This window comes from Leguminivora glycinivorella, chromosome 4 (genome assembly GCF_023078275.1).
Source record: "Leguminivora glycinivorella isolate SPB_JAAS2020 chromosome 4, LegGlyc_1.1, whole genome shotgun sequence".
Classification (NCBI taxonomy): Eukaryota; Metazoa; Arthropoda; class Insecta; order Lepidoptera; family Tortricidae; genus Leguminivora; species Leguminivora glycinivorella.
The window spans coordinates 23,195,382-23,208,954 of NC_062974.1; the positions used below are offsets into that span (position 1 = coordinate 23,195,382).

At 36.2% G+C, this 13,573-nt stretch overlaps 1 protein-coding gene across 3 annotated transcripts in view; it reads left to right on the forward strand.

Moving 5' to 3' along the window:
- LOC125225417 (protein brown-like) overlaps positions 1–13,573 on the forward strand; it is a 33,256-nt gene that overhangs the window by 11,810 nt on the left and 7,873 nt on the right. For 2 of the 3 annotated variants that reach the window (XM_048129128.1, XM_048129127.1), the window contains exons 5-10: positions 3,711–3,860; positions 4,261–4,499; positions 4,894–5,055; positions 5,422–5,527; positions 5,690–5,914; positions 6,877–7,012. In XM_048129128.1, coding sequence (XP_047985085.1) covers positions 3,711–3,860; positions 4,261–4,499; positions 4,894–5,055; positions 5,422–5,527; positions 5,690–5,914; positions 6,877–7,012 — 1,018 coding nt within the window. The remainder of the gene's footprint in view (positions 1–3,710; positions 3,861–4,260; positions 4,500–4,893; positions 5,056–5,421; positions 5,528–5,689; positions 5,915–6,876; positions 7,013–13,573) is intronic. The other variant, XM_048129129.1, reaches the window with a different exon arrangement.

Genomic DNA, 13,573 nt, shown 5'->3' on the forward strand with positions numbered 1-13,573 from the left:
AGACGTCACGGTCGGCATTTAGTGATGGGAAAACCTAAACGATTCAAAGACACCAATGCCCCTCCGCCCCGCAACAATGCAGCCGTCTCTCTCGTACACATAGATTTTATATCTGTGGGCTCGCTCGCTCACTCCCCGCTCCCCTGCAAACCATCCCAAAAATCGAGTAGTATGACAAAAAGATTCAAAGAGGGAGGTCACGCTCACGTCACGCCATTTAGCGGTTTCATTCTGTCCACGCTTTTGGATACCTTCGCGTAATATCAAGTAAGTATTTTAAATGTATTTGTTGACATTTTATAGAAACGAGAAAGATTGTTACCATTGAAACGCATAGTAAGAGACATAATCAATTCAGATAACCTAAAAATCGCAAATCGATTAACATGAATGGTATCGATTTTCTGACAGACGAATGATTTTCAACGGAGTGATTGAATAATTTTTGAATTAAATTTCAGAAATACATTTATTTAGTCGAAAAGCGGTTTTATCTTATACTTTTCCTATATGTTTACAGTATAGGTTAGGTACCTATACAGTATCAGTTTTAACTTTGTAAGCAAGCAGAATCATATTTAACTTTATGTAGGCTATGGAAACAGCAAAGTCTCAAAAGAAAACCAGGGAAGACATTTTAGAAGCCAAAAGAAAAGCTAGCCGAATACGTCATGAAAAACCAGTTTTTCCTTCCCGTGGCTGCAATCCATTTTTCTTTTACGACCGGATCATGTGGGAAACTATAAGAAAGAGTGTTTTTAAACGTTATACTATGTTGTATATGATTAAAATTATAATATTTTCACCACACCAACTGATAAAAACTCTTGATTATTTGAAAACGGATAGCAAAAATTTCATTTTATCCACAAGAGTGCAAAGTATTTAAAAAAAAAATTAACTTGATGTCATAAGCTAGCTGGTAGAATTTACTAATATGTAAATGATAATTTTGAATCATACATATTGAATAAATTGATGGATTTTATTTAAGTAATTTGATATTTCATAGTGAGTAATTCGATTCAATTCGTGTTGGTGTAGTGAAAAAAAATTGTGTTTTACTCGGTGGCAAAGTTTGTTCAACCTTCGTGCCTTGAAACCCTCACAACGCTCAAGATTCCACTTCTCGAACCACCACTTCGCGGTTTAATATTGGAATGTTTCGCTTGCTCGAGTATCAATAATATCAATATTGGCACGTGCGGTTAAACAACAACTTTGCTCCTTGTAAAACAAATACGTAACTATTTTATTAAAATTAGAACACGAGTATATTTTTATTAATAACTACTAAATTGTGTTTTGTAATAGACAATAGTGTTTATCATTCGTCTGTTTGATTATCGATTACAAACGATTATTGATATTTATTGTAGAACGAACAACACTAGTCGCTAAATTTGACGGACGAATGAGAAATGGGCTGTACTACGAAGTCGAAGCGATACGCGAGAGTATCGCTAGTCTCATATTCATCATCTCTTTAACACACATGGTCGATCAAACGCTTAAAGCAAACGCAGCAATGCAATGTAAACGCCGGTTTGTAACGTAATTCTATAGTTACTTAGGTACATCCTTGGACGCATAAATAAAAATACGGAAAAAATGATTAAAAATGAATTCACGCACAATATTATTTAAAAATTACTTACGTGTGATGGGAAATATGTTTTTGTTTTTGTGCGCTGGAAATATTTGGGCTGGTGCAGTTAATTATCATGCAATGAGGCATTTTGTATTTTTTTTCTTACGTGCGGCTGCAACAGCTGACGTATGTGGACTGTCATTAGAAATGGCCATCTCAGTGGCTGCCACTGAGTTCGGACACGCGAAGTAGATACATTTGCTTCTTCTAGTGTATATTCATTTCTGTGGTGCCACACCAAAATTTGCCAAGTCCGTCTTCTTGGGGATGGAAGGAAGAAGGAGACGAATGGGTACCACACTGGTCAGACAACACTGAAGTGGCCAGTATATGCTTAGAAGTTACAAGATGTAAATGTAAATCAGGTTGCAAAAACCGATGCAACTGCATAAAGAGGGTAGAGCCTTCTTTATGCAGTTCCATATGTACCCAGCTATGTTTCTGTGAAGGGAATGTATAGTATGAGTATGAGTATGAGTAATCTGTCAATTAGGACACCACAGACTAAACTATAAGTGCTAAATTTTCAGTGTTGGATACTCTATGGCAGTTCCGACTCAATTATAATAAGCTCATTATAATTGACTTTAGTTAACTATAATAATTTCAAAAATAGAACTTCATACAATTTCTATACTAATTTGCGGTACCTAGCAAATTTTCCTGCATCTGAAACACATTTTTTTTATCTGTCGCGTTATCGGCCAATCAGAGACGGTTATTACAAACAATTGGTTGCTAGGTAATTCGATGTTGATACAACGGTGAACGACTCTATTGACATTAATTTTAACTTGCATGAATGGTGATACATATTTCCATCCATTGATGATGAAGATGATGACTCGTAGAAAAAGTATTGTATACAATAGTGATATAATTAAGCTTTTCACTCTCGTACCGTACTACACATGGTACTCGACTGAAAAGTTTTGTATTATATCACGATTGTATAAAATACTATTATATAAATTTCTTTCAGGATTCACTACAATGAATAAATAACAGGTACAGTCGGTCTTTAGATCGTATGGTCCGACCCGAGTTTTGCCGTTGTCGACACCAGAGTCAATAATAATGAATCTTTTTCTATTTATGCATTAACACACCTCGGACACTGGCGATCAAATATATGAAAGAGGCGCGTTCCCCGCACACAGTCTAAGCTCGCGTAGGTGAACGCGTACTATCCTTTGTGAATAGGCTTTAATATCATATTTTTATATTTATAGAAAAAGCAAACCGTTTGACATTTATCGTGACTTGAATTTGCAACTCACAGAATTTTTTTTTTTTTTTTTAATTACATTTAACATTAAATGGTCATTTTAGTACCAAAACTAAATTCTACGTTATTAATTTACTCGAAAACGATACTAAACATGACCTAATAGCTAAACGGGTTCTAATAGAGTTTTTTAAAATAAAGGTATTTTAAAATTACGCTCGCGGCGTCCCGACGCCGCGCGGCTTAAAGTTTTTTTTATGAAACTTAACGTTAGTAAAGGTGAGTAAAAGTTATATTATTCATAATCTATATTAAATAGGCTTTCATATCATATTTTTCATTTGTAGAAAAAGCAAACAGTTTGACATTTATGATGACTTTAATTTGTAAATCATAGATGAAAATTTCAAACTTTTAATTTTTTTAAATTTTATTTACCATTAAATTATAATTTTAGTACCAAAAATGAATTCTACGTTATTGATTTACTCGAAAACGATACCAAACATGACCTATGAACTAAACGGGCTATGTTAGAATTTTTCAAAGCAAGTCGGGTGAAGCGGTACTTTGACCCCCCCTCCCGAGCCCCAGGGGGGAGGCTCCCGAATAAGGAACAACTGTGCCAAGTTTCATGCTTTGGTCAAGAAAAAAAAGGTTTGGCCTCTTTTTGTCGATAAACGTCCCCACTACGACCATCTATCTTAATTCTAACCATGTTTTTCTTGACATAGTACTTAAACCCTGTACCTATATGTAGGTACTCGTATTTTGGTGGCCGAAAAGTACACTATCAGATAAAACAATTATAAACTACATTTGTGATTCCAGATAGAGATGAAGCTAGGCAGCTACAAGACGCCCAGTAACATATTGCTCCTGAACACTTTACTCAGAGAACTGAAGCTGAAACCTCACGTGAAGACCAAGATCTCCTACCTTTCTGGTGGACAGAGGCGGTTACTTTCACTCGCTGGGACAGTACGTATGCCCTCTATTTCACCCATAGAAGTAGGATGACGAAAGCGAAATGATAGGTCTATGGTGAACACCACGTTGACAAACTGTCTTGGACTTTCATCGTTCAATAGATGACCACTATCATAGGATGGTCCTATGATTCTTATCATGTCGTAAGAAGGTCAGAACCACCGTTACTTACCGACCCATAAATTTACAGGAGAGACGTGTCAGTTCGGACGGCTTAAATTGTGAAGTGGTACTTTATTCCATTTTCTCGTGTGTTCAATAATGTAAAGATACTTAGTGCAATCCAGATTGCCTTGATAATAGTCATATCATAATAGCCAGTATGTGACTGCAGATACCAAGCAAATATAACTCTTCATAAAACCCTAATGATTTCTTTATTTCCTTACAGCTCCTCTCCAACCCTAGAATTATAATCTGTGACGAACCAACCACAGGTCTGGACAGCTACAGCGCTTATCTCGTGATCAGCATACTGAGGCAACTGACAGAGTCTGGCAGGATCGTCATATGCTCCGTTCATCAGCCTTCGTCAGATCTGTTCAGCCAGTTCAACAACATTATGTTGATGGCTGAGGGAAGGTTGTTGTTTCATGGGACGCAGGAGGAGTGTAGAAAAATGTTCGAAAGGTAAGATGGACACGACAAATGAGAGTCTGATGCTAAACGCTTGACTGTCTTTTGTTTTACTTTTACGATATTTACCAGAGAGAATAGTAGTCTAGTGGTAGGGAGGTACTTTTGATTGGATTATTGATTAAGAATGTGTGACCGATAACTTTATTTTACTTTAAAGCCAAAATGAAGAACTGAAAACGTATCATGTATTAATCTACCATTCATCCTTTATCTCTTAAGATACTTACCTATTTTGAAAATTCAATTACCTACCTGACCCTTTAGCATAACTTGCCTTATCGCGCGCGAGTCCATACATCAAGCGCGACTTCAAGTATGGACTCGCGCGCGACAAGGCAAGTTGTGCTAGAGGGTCAGGTGTAAGTACTGACTGTTTAAATCACAGCATAGACCTACACTGCCCGAACAACTACAACCCAGCTGAGTTCTACATCAGAGCGGTATCATCCCAGGTGGAAACGAACTACGTGGGCAGAATCCTGGCCAAATACCAGGACCACTTCCGGCGGTGCGATGAGACTGTTGAGACCAAAGCTACATATAGTGTGTAAGGATCAGCAGCATTTTCCATTGACATGTTTTAATTTAATTGAATTTGGTAACACTAAAAATCATTTTATGGACAACTGGTTTTTTTTGCACATCGCGATGCAGAGTTAAAAATTAAGAGCGTAGCGTCGGGTCAACTGCATGGAAAAAGACACTGCGTCGACGCGGCGTCAGGCTTTGCCATACAGTTGGCCCGACGCGACGCTACGCTTGCGAGACGCTAGATGTGTGTCGATAGATCATAAAATAAAACAACAATCCCCCACACATCCACCATTAAAGATTTTTCGATAGATTCTACTAAAACATTAGACTTTATGGTATTATTTTTTTAAATATATTCTTAAAGTTTTTTTTATTCCAGATTCCAAAGAAATTGGTTCGTGCAAGTATACTTACTGATTTGGAGATCTTCTCTATCACTCAGAAGGACGATTGGAAGTCACCTATTGCAATTACTTCTAAACATAGTGAGTACTTATTGCTTCTTCAGAAAGACGAACTTTCTGGTTTTCTTTTTCTACAATAACTTTTCTGGTTTTTTAAGTTTTGCTGATAAATTAGTTTGAAACGAGGATTTTTATACTTGACCTAATAGATTAATTTTATATTTGACCTAAATATCTTTCCAGGGAATATCAGCAATGATCATATCCACATGCTACATCGGTATAACTGGCACAACACAACGAGGGGTTCAGGACCTTCGGGGCTTCCTGTGGCTGCTGAGTAGCGAAGTGTGTTACTCGCTGTCCTATACTGCGCTATATGTGTTCCATGAAGACCTGACGCTGTTCAGAAGGGAAGTTGGTGTTTATAAAGGCTCGGCGTTCTTCGCGTCAAGATTGCTTGGCTTTGTAAGTAATAGTTTTCTATTTAAGGATTCTGCGGCTGCTTATCGCTGTCTCTTTCCAGGATGTTGGGAAGCGAAGTATGTTACTCAATTCGTGAGCATTGGAGCCCGATCCATAATACTTATATATGTTATAATGATAGCACCAATAAAAAGTAAATACCTACTTAACTAAGCAAACTAAGAAATGTTCTTTTATCTTCCGGATTTGCAGACACAAAGCGTCTTAATTGATACAGAAATTCAAAGAGTTCCTTTTTAAACGGTTTTTAAGACTAAGAATATCATTAACCTTTGATCTGAACTTTTAACTACCTACTCGCTTTATTGTACAAATACTTCTTAGATCAACGAACGCATCTTTTAATTTTATCGGTCTTTGAACCGGCTAAACTCCTTTTCCGGTAGACACCAAAATCCGTTTCTATTGGCTTAATATTTCCACCCATAAAATACTTTGGCTTCTAAAAAAGTTGGAAGATAGAAAACATCAACCTCGGCATGCATAAAAATATGTGAGCATGTTTAGTAAAACGTCCCGCTTTGTCGGTTACCATTAAAGGCGAGATTTACTGGTATCTGTATACGAATAAACTGACAAAGCGGCTTTATAGCAATCGACAAAGTGGGACGTTTTCCGTGCACACTCACATATGCAGGTACTTAATTAGCTAGCGACCCCGCAACATGTAGATACTTAGGTTAGCAGATTCTAGGGACGAAAACTTGGTACTTACTTTCATAGAATTAGGAAAAAGCAACTAGCTTAGGGTCTATGTATATGTCACATTTTAGAACAGCTTCGTTTCACCATGGTTGCAATTCATGATTATGGGGTCGATGTAGAAGGAATACGTGGTGCGAGCTCGAGAAAGCCCTTTGCACCCTTGGTTGCCTTAGGACAACAGCAACAGCAACCAACAACTAGGTATATTATAAACTTTCATGTTTTATTTTTCGTTTCAGATTCCACGCTGCGTCGTGTATCCAGTAGCATTCATGACCATTGCGTCTGTGACTGTGGAGCTGCCCAACAGGATTTTGACCTCGCTGGAGTTAGTCCTGTCTCTCATTTGTGGAGGCATCGCTGCTGCAGCTTACGGTATAAATTTTGTGTTCATGTTTGCAATTATTACTTACCTTAGATTAGAGTATGATCAGGGGCTTAGCGAAACTGGGGACGATTAGAGATTACGATTTTAATACTGACAACTGAAAATGTCCCTTTGGTTCGAATCCGCTATGTGTTATGCATTACACGTAATGCATAGCACAGAGTATTGTCATGTTCATGTAGTTGTAGTGTAAAGGTGTATTGTAGAGAAAGTGGGGTTTCCCCAAACCTCGATAGGTTGGACGCTTACGCGTAGGAAAGTCAAACGCATGCGTACGCATGTTCATACTAAAGAGTGATTTAATTGTGGTCGGCGAAAGCCGATTTCGCGTCGATAAGTTTGGGGAGTTTATCATGGTTATTACTTTCCTGAACCATCTCAAGTCATAAAAGAGTGGGGATAGCGCTACCACTAAGCAGACGTGTTGTTGTTTTGTTCCGAGAAAATAAATAAAAAAGTGTGGCTAAAGTGCATATTCCACTAAGATCATATGTGATATCGGTGAAGTACTCTTTGTGAACTATATTTTGTGCAAAAACTATTCCAAAATGTGCGTAATTTGGCAAAAAACAGTGAAAATAATATGACTAACGGCGTTGTGTCTTTTAAATCTCACCCACACATATAAACATTGCGCAGTGTGTGATAAGTGGTCTCACCAATCAGCGGTCACTTCTCTAGTGAAACCACGCCTACTGACTATTGTAACAATACTACGCCAATTTTGCCGTCTACGTCACATGATCGGTTGGCGTTGTGTAAAAGCTAGCGACTAAAGTTCTGCACGCTACTTGAGCAGGAGTTCAAATCCTGTGAAAAACTTTGTTTTGTGTTTTTTATATTTAATTGACTTTTTGTTTTCTTTTTTATTTTTCATTTCTTTCATTTTTTTAATTATTTTTTTTTTTATTAACTTTTCGCATATTCATGGACATTACGGACAATTTCTTAATAGAGTGCATAATATTGAAACTTTTAATTTTTATTTTACTTTCGTCAAGCAAAGTTGGACACTCTATTGACAATAACCATATTATAAATACGTGATAAGTGAAATAACAGTGCTAGTACAATAATTAAAAGTGGAACTATTTAGAAAAGTATTATATACTTACTCCTAAAAAGAACTATAAGACTCAAGTTGTGCTGCTTAAGTGCTATAATAACGACTACGAAAGAACTATCTTTGTATTATTTTTGGTGTATTTTATATATAAAGCAGAAGATAATCATGTCACAAAAACTCAATCAGAGAGCTACAGGAAGTGGCCGTAAGATGGCACCGTTGGTATCCTGCTTCAAATGTAGATCCTATGTTGATATAAAAAATACATTACAGTGTTCCAAATGTAAGAACAGATACGAGTTCGACTGTGCCGGGCACTCTGAAAAATTATATAACATATCGAGTGAGGAATCAAAAAAACAATGGAAATGCAAGCTCTGTTTATCAAAAAAGGATGATAAAGGTTATAGTATTCCTTCAGGCATTACCAATCGAAAAATAAATAAAACCGTTTTTAAGAAAAATGACTCGCCTACAATCCAACCAACACTGACAGATACTACAACCAACTCCACAAAAAAGACCGTATCCAAATCTCCAACGCCGCCAAAAGAGGTACTGACCATAAAACATGCAGAAACTGTAGCTTCGACGTCACCAAGCGCTAAAATGCCGCTGCAAAAAGCAACAGCTGAAGCGACGATGACGTCATCAGACGGAAATATGTCCCACAAAGACGTCAGAGCTGAATTCTCGTCGTCCTCACTAGTTAACTCGCCTAATACTAATAATCATCCGCCATCGGACCCAGACCTGTCACCAAACATTTGTAAAACAGAAGATGCCGCTCTGTCACCGTCGTCAGTACCATCAAAAATAAATAATAATGCAGAAATACCGGACAATGAAGACTTAATACAAACCTCATTGCATAATACATCCCACAATTCACAAAATATTGACTCTTACGCAAGTAATATTGACGACAAAGACTCTACTTGTGACTCTATATCGCCTTCGGGGAAATTACTATCAAGAAGCATGGATGGCCCGACAATTGGGACCAACACACACGCGCCTCCAGATGCACTTCATGAAAAAATATCAGAACTCGAGTTGGCACTAGCAAGCGCTCAAAATGAGCTAGAAAATAAAATAATAGAGAATATTGAACTCCAAAAGAAAAACAATAAACTAGCTATGGAAGCGGAGGTACTTCAATCATTGTGTCATTTACCAACACTAGAAACGAAGAATAGTGGTAGCTCAAAGAAGAAACACAGGCTCTCCTTAGCACCAATGTCACCTAAGATATCATCACCCTCGCAGTCATATGCTGTCTATGCAGATAAAGAAAGTCATATGAATAAAATTCTCTTCAACATACAATTAAAAATTATAGAATTAGAAAAACTAGTTAAGAATGTGGAAAAGGAAATCACCGGTATTTCAAAAAAAGTAGAGACTCTGACAGACAAACTTCAGCTACCGAATACCAATATAATATCATCTTTACACCCTTTACCAGAATACAATAAAAGCTCTTCGCTTTTTGCTACTGAACTACCGCACACCTCTACCCTCACAAAAACAAGAGAAATAGAGTCATCACTACTTCAATCGAAAGTGTGTCTTATTAGTAACTACACAAATCATCTGATGCAGCTAGTAAAGAAAGCATTCCCAGCAGAAAATACATGTCTTTATCTTAAACCTGGTGCGAATACAAGAGAACTTCTTAGTGGCCTTCGAGAAAAGCTCACAGGTTTCACTTTTAATGATTTTTGTATAATTTATATTGGTAGTAATGATTTCAAAAAGAGCATGAACTATCATGACTTAGTGAATTACATTAGAGAAAAACTAAGCTATATACAACACACAAACGTAGTAATATGCTTACCGACGTTTAGAACCGATTATTTCTCTTGTCTATTTAATAATCGTATAACTACATTTAACAACATGCTCTATGAGGACCACTTGTTACATGAATACTGCTACCTGTTGGATTCAAATTTAAACCTATCCTACGACAGAGACATGTTTTCTCGATATGGGAGTGTAAAGAGACAGGGCTATAGTACGATATTTTATGACCTAATGCAACTCCTTACGTCGATCAGTAATCACGAAACTCAGTATGAAACTGAACGAGAAACTGAGCAAGTAACTGAACCTGAAAAACGTAAAAACGAAATTACCGAAAGTGAAACCGAATTCGAAAATGTAGCCGAAACTGAGAGTGAAACAGGCCTAGAAAAGTGCCGGGTAGTGGAAAGTGAAATAGTGCACGAAACTGAATGTGATACGGACTATGAAACTGAACAGGAAATCGAACTTGATACGGAAGGTGTAATTCAACATGAAACCGAAGAAGAATTTTTTCGTTCCCCAGTGTAACACTTTTCGTGTCTTCCACCAGAACATAGCGGGGATTTTATCGAAAAAAGACGAAGTGGAAATCGCATTAGATGATTTCAAAAGCAAAAATATGGCACTTAGTGTTGTCTGTTTTAGTGAAACTTTTTTATGCTCAGGTTCAGAAGATAATCTCTCTTTCAGAGACTTTGAAATAGGATCGTATTTTTCTAGACCTAAAAAACGGGGAGGGGTTTCAATATTAGTCAACAAAAGACTACACTTTAATAATCTAATTTCCATACAAGATTTAGCAATTGAAAAAGAGTTCGAATGCTGTGGGATCGAGATTATCAACAGTAACATTATAGTAATTTGTATATATAGGACACCTGCACCTGACTCGAATATAAACATATTTTTTAATCAATTACACAAACTTCTTGGCTACTTGTACTCAAAAAAGAATAAGAAAATTGTTGTATGTGGTGATCTGAACATAAATACGCTTGTTAATAATAAAATAACAATGGATTATATCAGCATCCTAAATAACTATGGCATGATCAGACACATTATAAGCCCAACCCGGAAAAATAACTGTATTGACCACATTTTTAGCAATGTAAGATCCGGTAAAGGCATTACACAACAGTTAGGCCTCTCAGACCACGATACCTGCCAGATAGCAACATTTAAAATTAAAACAGACATTAAAAGTAAAGAATGGTATATTGCAAGAAGGGATTACAGCAAAGAAAATATAGAAAAGTTTAAAGAATGTATTAATAATCTCTCATTCTCAGAAATATATGAAGAAAGTAGTTTGGATCGAGCATTCAGCTTCTTCCATGATTTACTAATATTATTCCATAATCTGTGTTTTCCAATTGTTAGAATAAAAGTCTCTAATAAGAAAAGCAGCAAAAAATGGCTAACAAAGTCACTTAAAAATTGCTGTAAATACAAAAGAAAATTGTACATTCGATATCTAAACTCGGCAAAATCAGATAGATATAAAAATCAATTTGTAAACTATTCCAGAACACTCAGAAAATGTATCGTAAACGCACAGAAAATGTTTAACACTCAATGTATCACTAATTCTCAAAATAAATGTCGTGCTGCATGGAATGTAGTAAAGAGTAATTTTAATCAAAGTAGCAACAAAGAAATTGCCAGTATAAGAGATAAAAATAAATACGAATTGCATAGCTTGCCAAAGATAGCGGAAGTGTTTAATGACTTTTTTAGTAATCCTGTAAATCCTGCCGAGGAAAGTTCTGAGCAATGTAAAAAGAATAAATCAAGAACCTGCCAAGGTAGCATTTTTCTGTCACCAACAGATCCATACGAAATTCACAAAATGATAAACTCCCTCAAAAATACTCGCTCAACAGGTTATGATGAAATACCAGCACTAATTCTGAAAGAAGTCTCGTGTGCTCTATCGTACCACCTATCTTACTTGATAAATATGTCTTTTGAGCAAGGTATATTTCCAACTTCGTTGAAGAAATCTATAATCAAGCCAATTTTTAAAAAGGGTGACAAATTAGAAGTAAGTAATTATAGGCCTATAACACTTATCCCCGTAATTTCAAAAATCTTTGAAAAGACCATGTATAACCGAATAGAAAATTTTTTGAACAAGAACAATATATTAAAACAAGAGCAGTATGGGTTCAGAAAGAATAAGTCTACAACACTGGCAAATTTTCAATTAAACAATAAGATTACCGAATGCATTGACAGAGGTATTCCTGTGGGAGTATTGCTGCTTGATATGACAAAGGCCTTTGATACTGTTTGTCACCGTAAGCTGCTACTAAAGCTGGAAAATACTGGAATTCGCGGTCTTGCCCACTCATGGCTTAGAAGCTATTTGACTGACAGAATACAATGCACACAGATAGAAAGAGTAGAAAATAATGAACTTACGTCTTTCAAATCAGAGTACAAGTTGAATTCTTATGGCGTCCCACAAGGGAGTATTCTGGGCCCTCTTCTATTTCTTGTTTACATCAACAATCTACCTGATGCAACGAAGCATGAATGCATCCTTTTTGCTGACGACACGACAATCATAATTAAGGGAACCGATGTTAAAAAATTTCAATTAGAGTTGAATCTAGCTTTAAAGAACATAATTACGTGGCTCAATCAAAATTGCCTTACAATTAATTTAAATAAGACAAAACTGGTGCAATTCAATTCTTACAAAGCAACAAAACAAGATGTAAAAGTAAGTCATGACAACATCGAGATTGAGGAAGTCAATAGTACACGGTTTCTGGGAATAATTCTTGACACATACTGTAACTGGAAGGATCAAGTCGAGTCTGTCTGTAAAAAGGTTGACAAATTCTGTTTCGTGTTGTGGCGACTTAAAAAAACAGTTTCCATGAAAACAGCACTCATGGCTTACCACGGATACATTGCATCTGTGTTAAGATATGGAATTATTATGTGGGGAAATTCCGTACATGCTGATCAAGCTTTTATAGCACAAAAAAAATGTGTTAGGGCTATATGTGGTGTCCGCTATAGGGAATCCTGTCAACCCCTGTTCCCTAAACTTAATATACTTCCACTGCCTTCCCTTTACATTTATGAGGCCTCGATATTTGTAAAACTAAATCCTGAACTCTTTCCTTCACAGGGGAATCTTTCCAATAGGCCCTTAAGACAATATCAAATGCCAATACCGCCACATAGCTTAGTAGTCAGGAAAAAGAGTGCATACATTATGTGCATTTGAATATTTAACAAAATTCCTGTAGCTCTAAAAACCTTGCCAATTCAAGAATTCAAACGTAAACTCTATGAAATGTTATGTAAGTGTTGTTTTTATAGTATTAATGACTTTTTAAATTATAAATTTCAATCAAAATTTTAACTTAAATTTTTATGTGTATGACATTATTTTCGCATTTTTAATTATTAGTCTATATATTCTTTTTTATTGTTTTGTAATGTCTATCCCTAATTTGTTAATAATTTTGATGTATAATTGTATTATAGCCTCATATTGTAACATTTTATAATAAGTCTCTTTATATGTAAGTTTTCTGTTATATGGTGAAACTCTATTACTATTAGTAGCGAGCCAAGCCAATATACAGTGCATGTACACCTGTATAGGTAGAATCTTGGAGATTCGAATATAAAATATTGTACC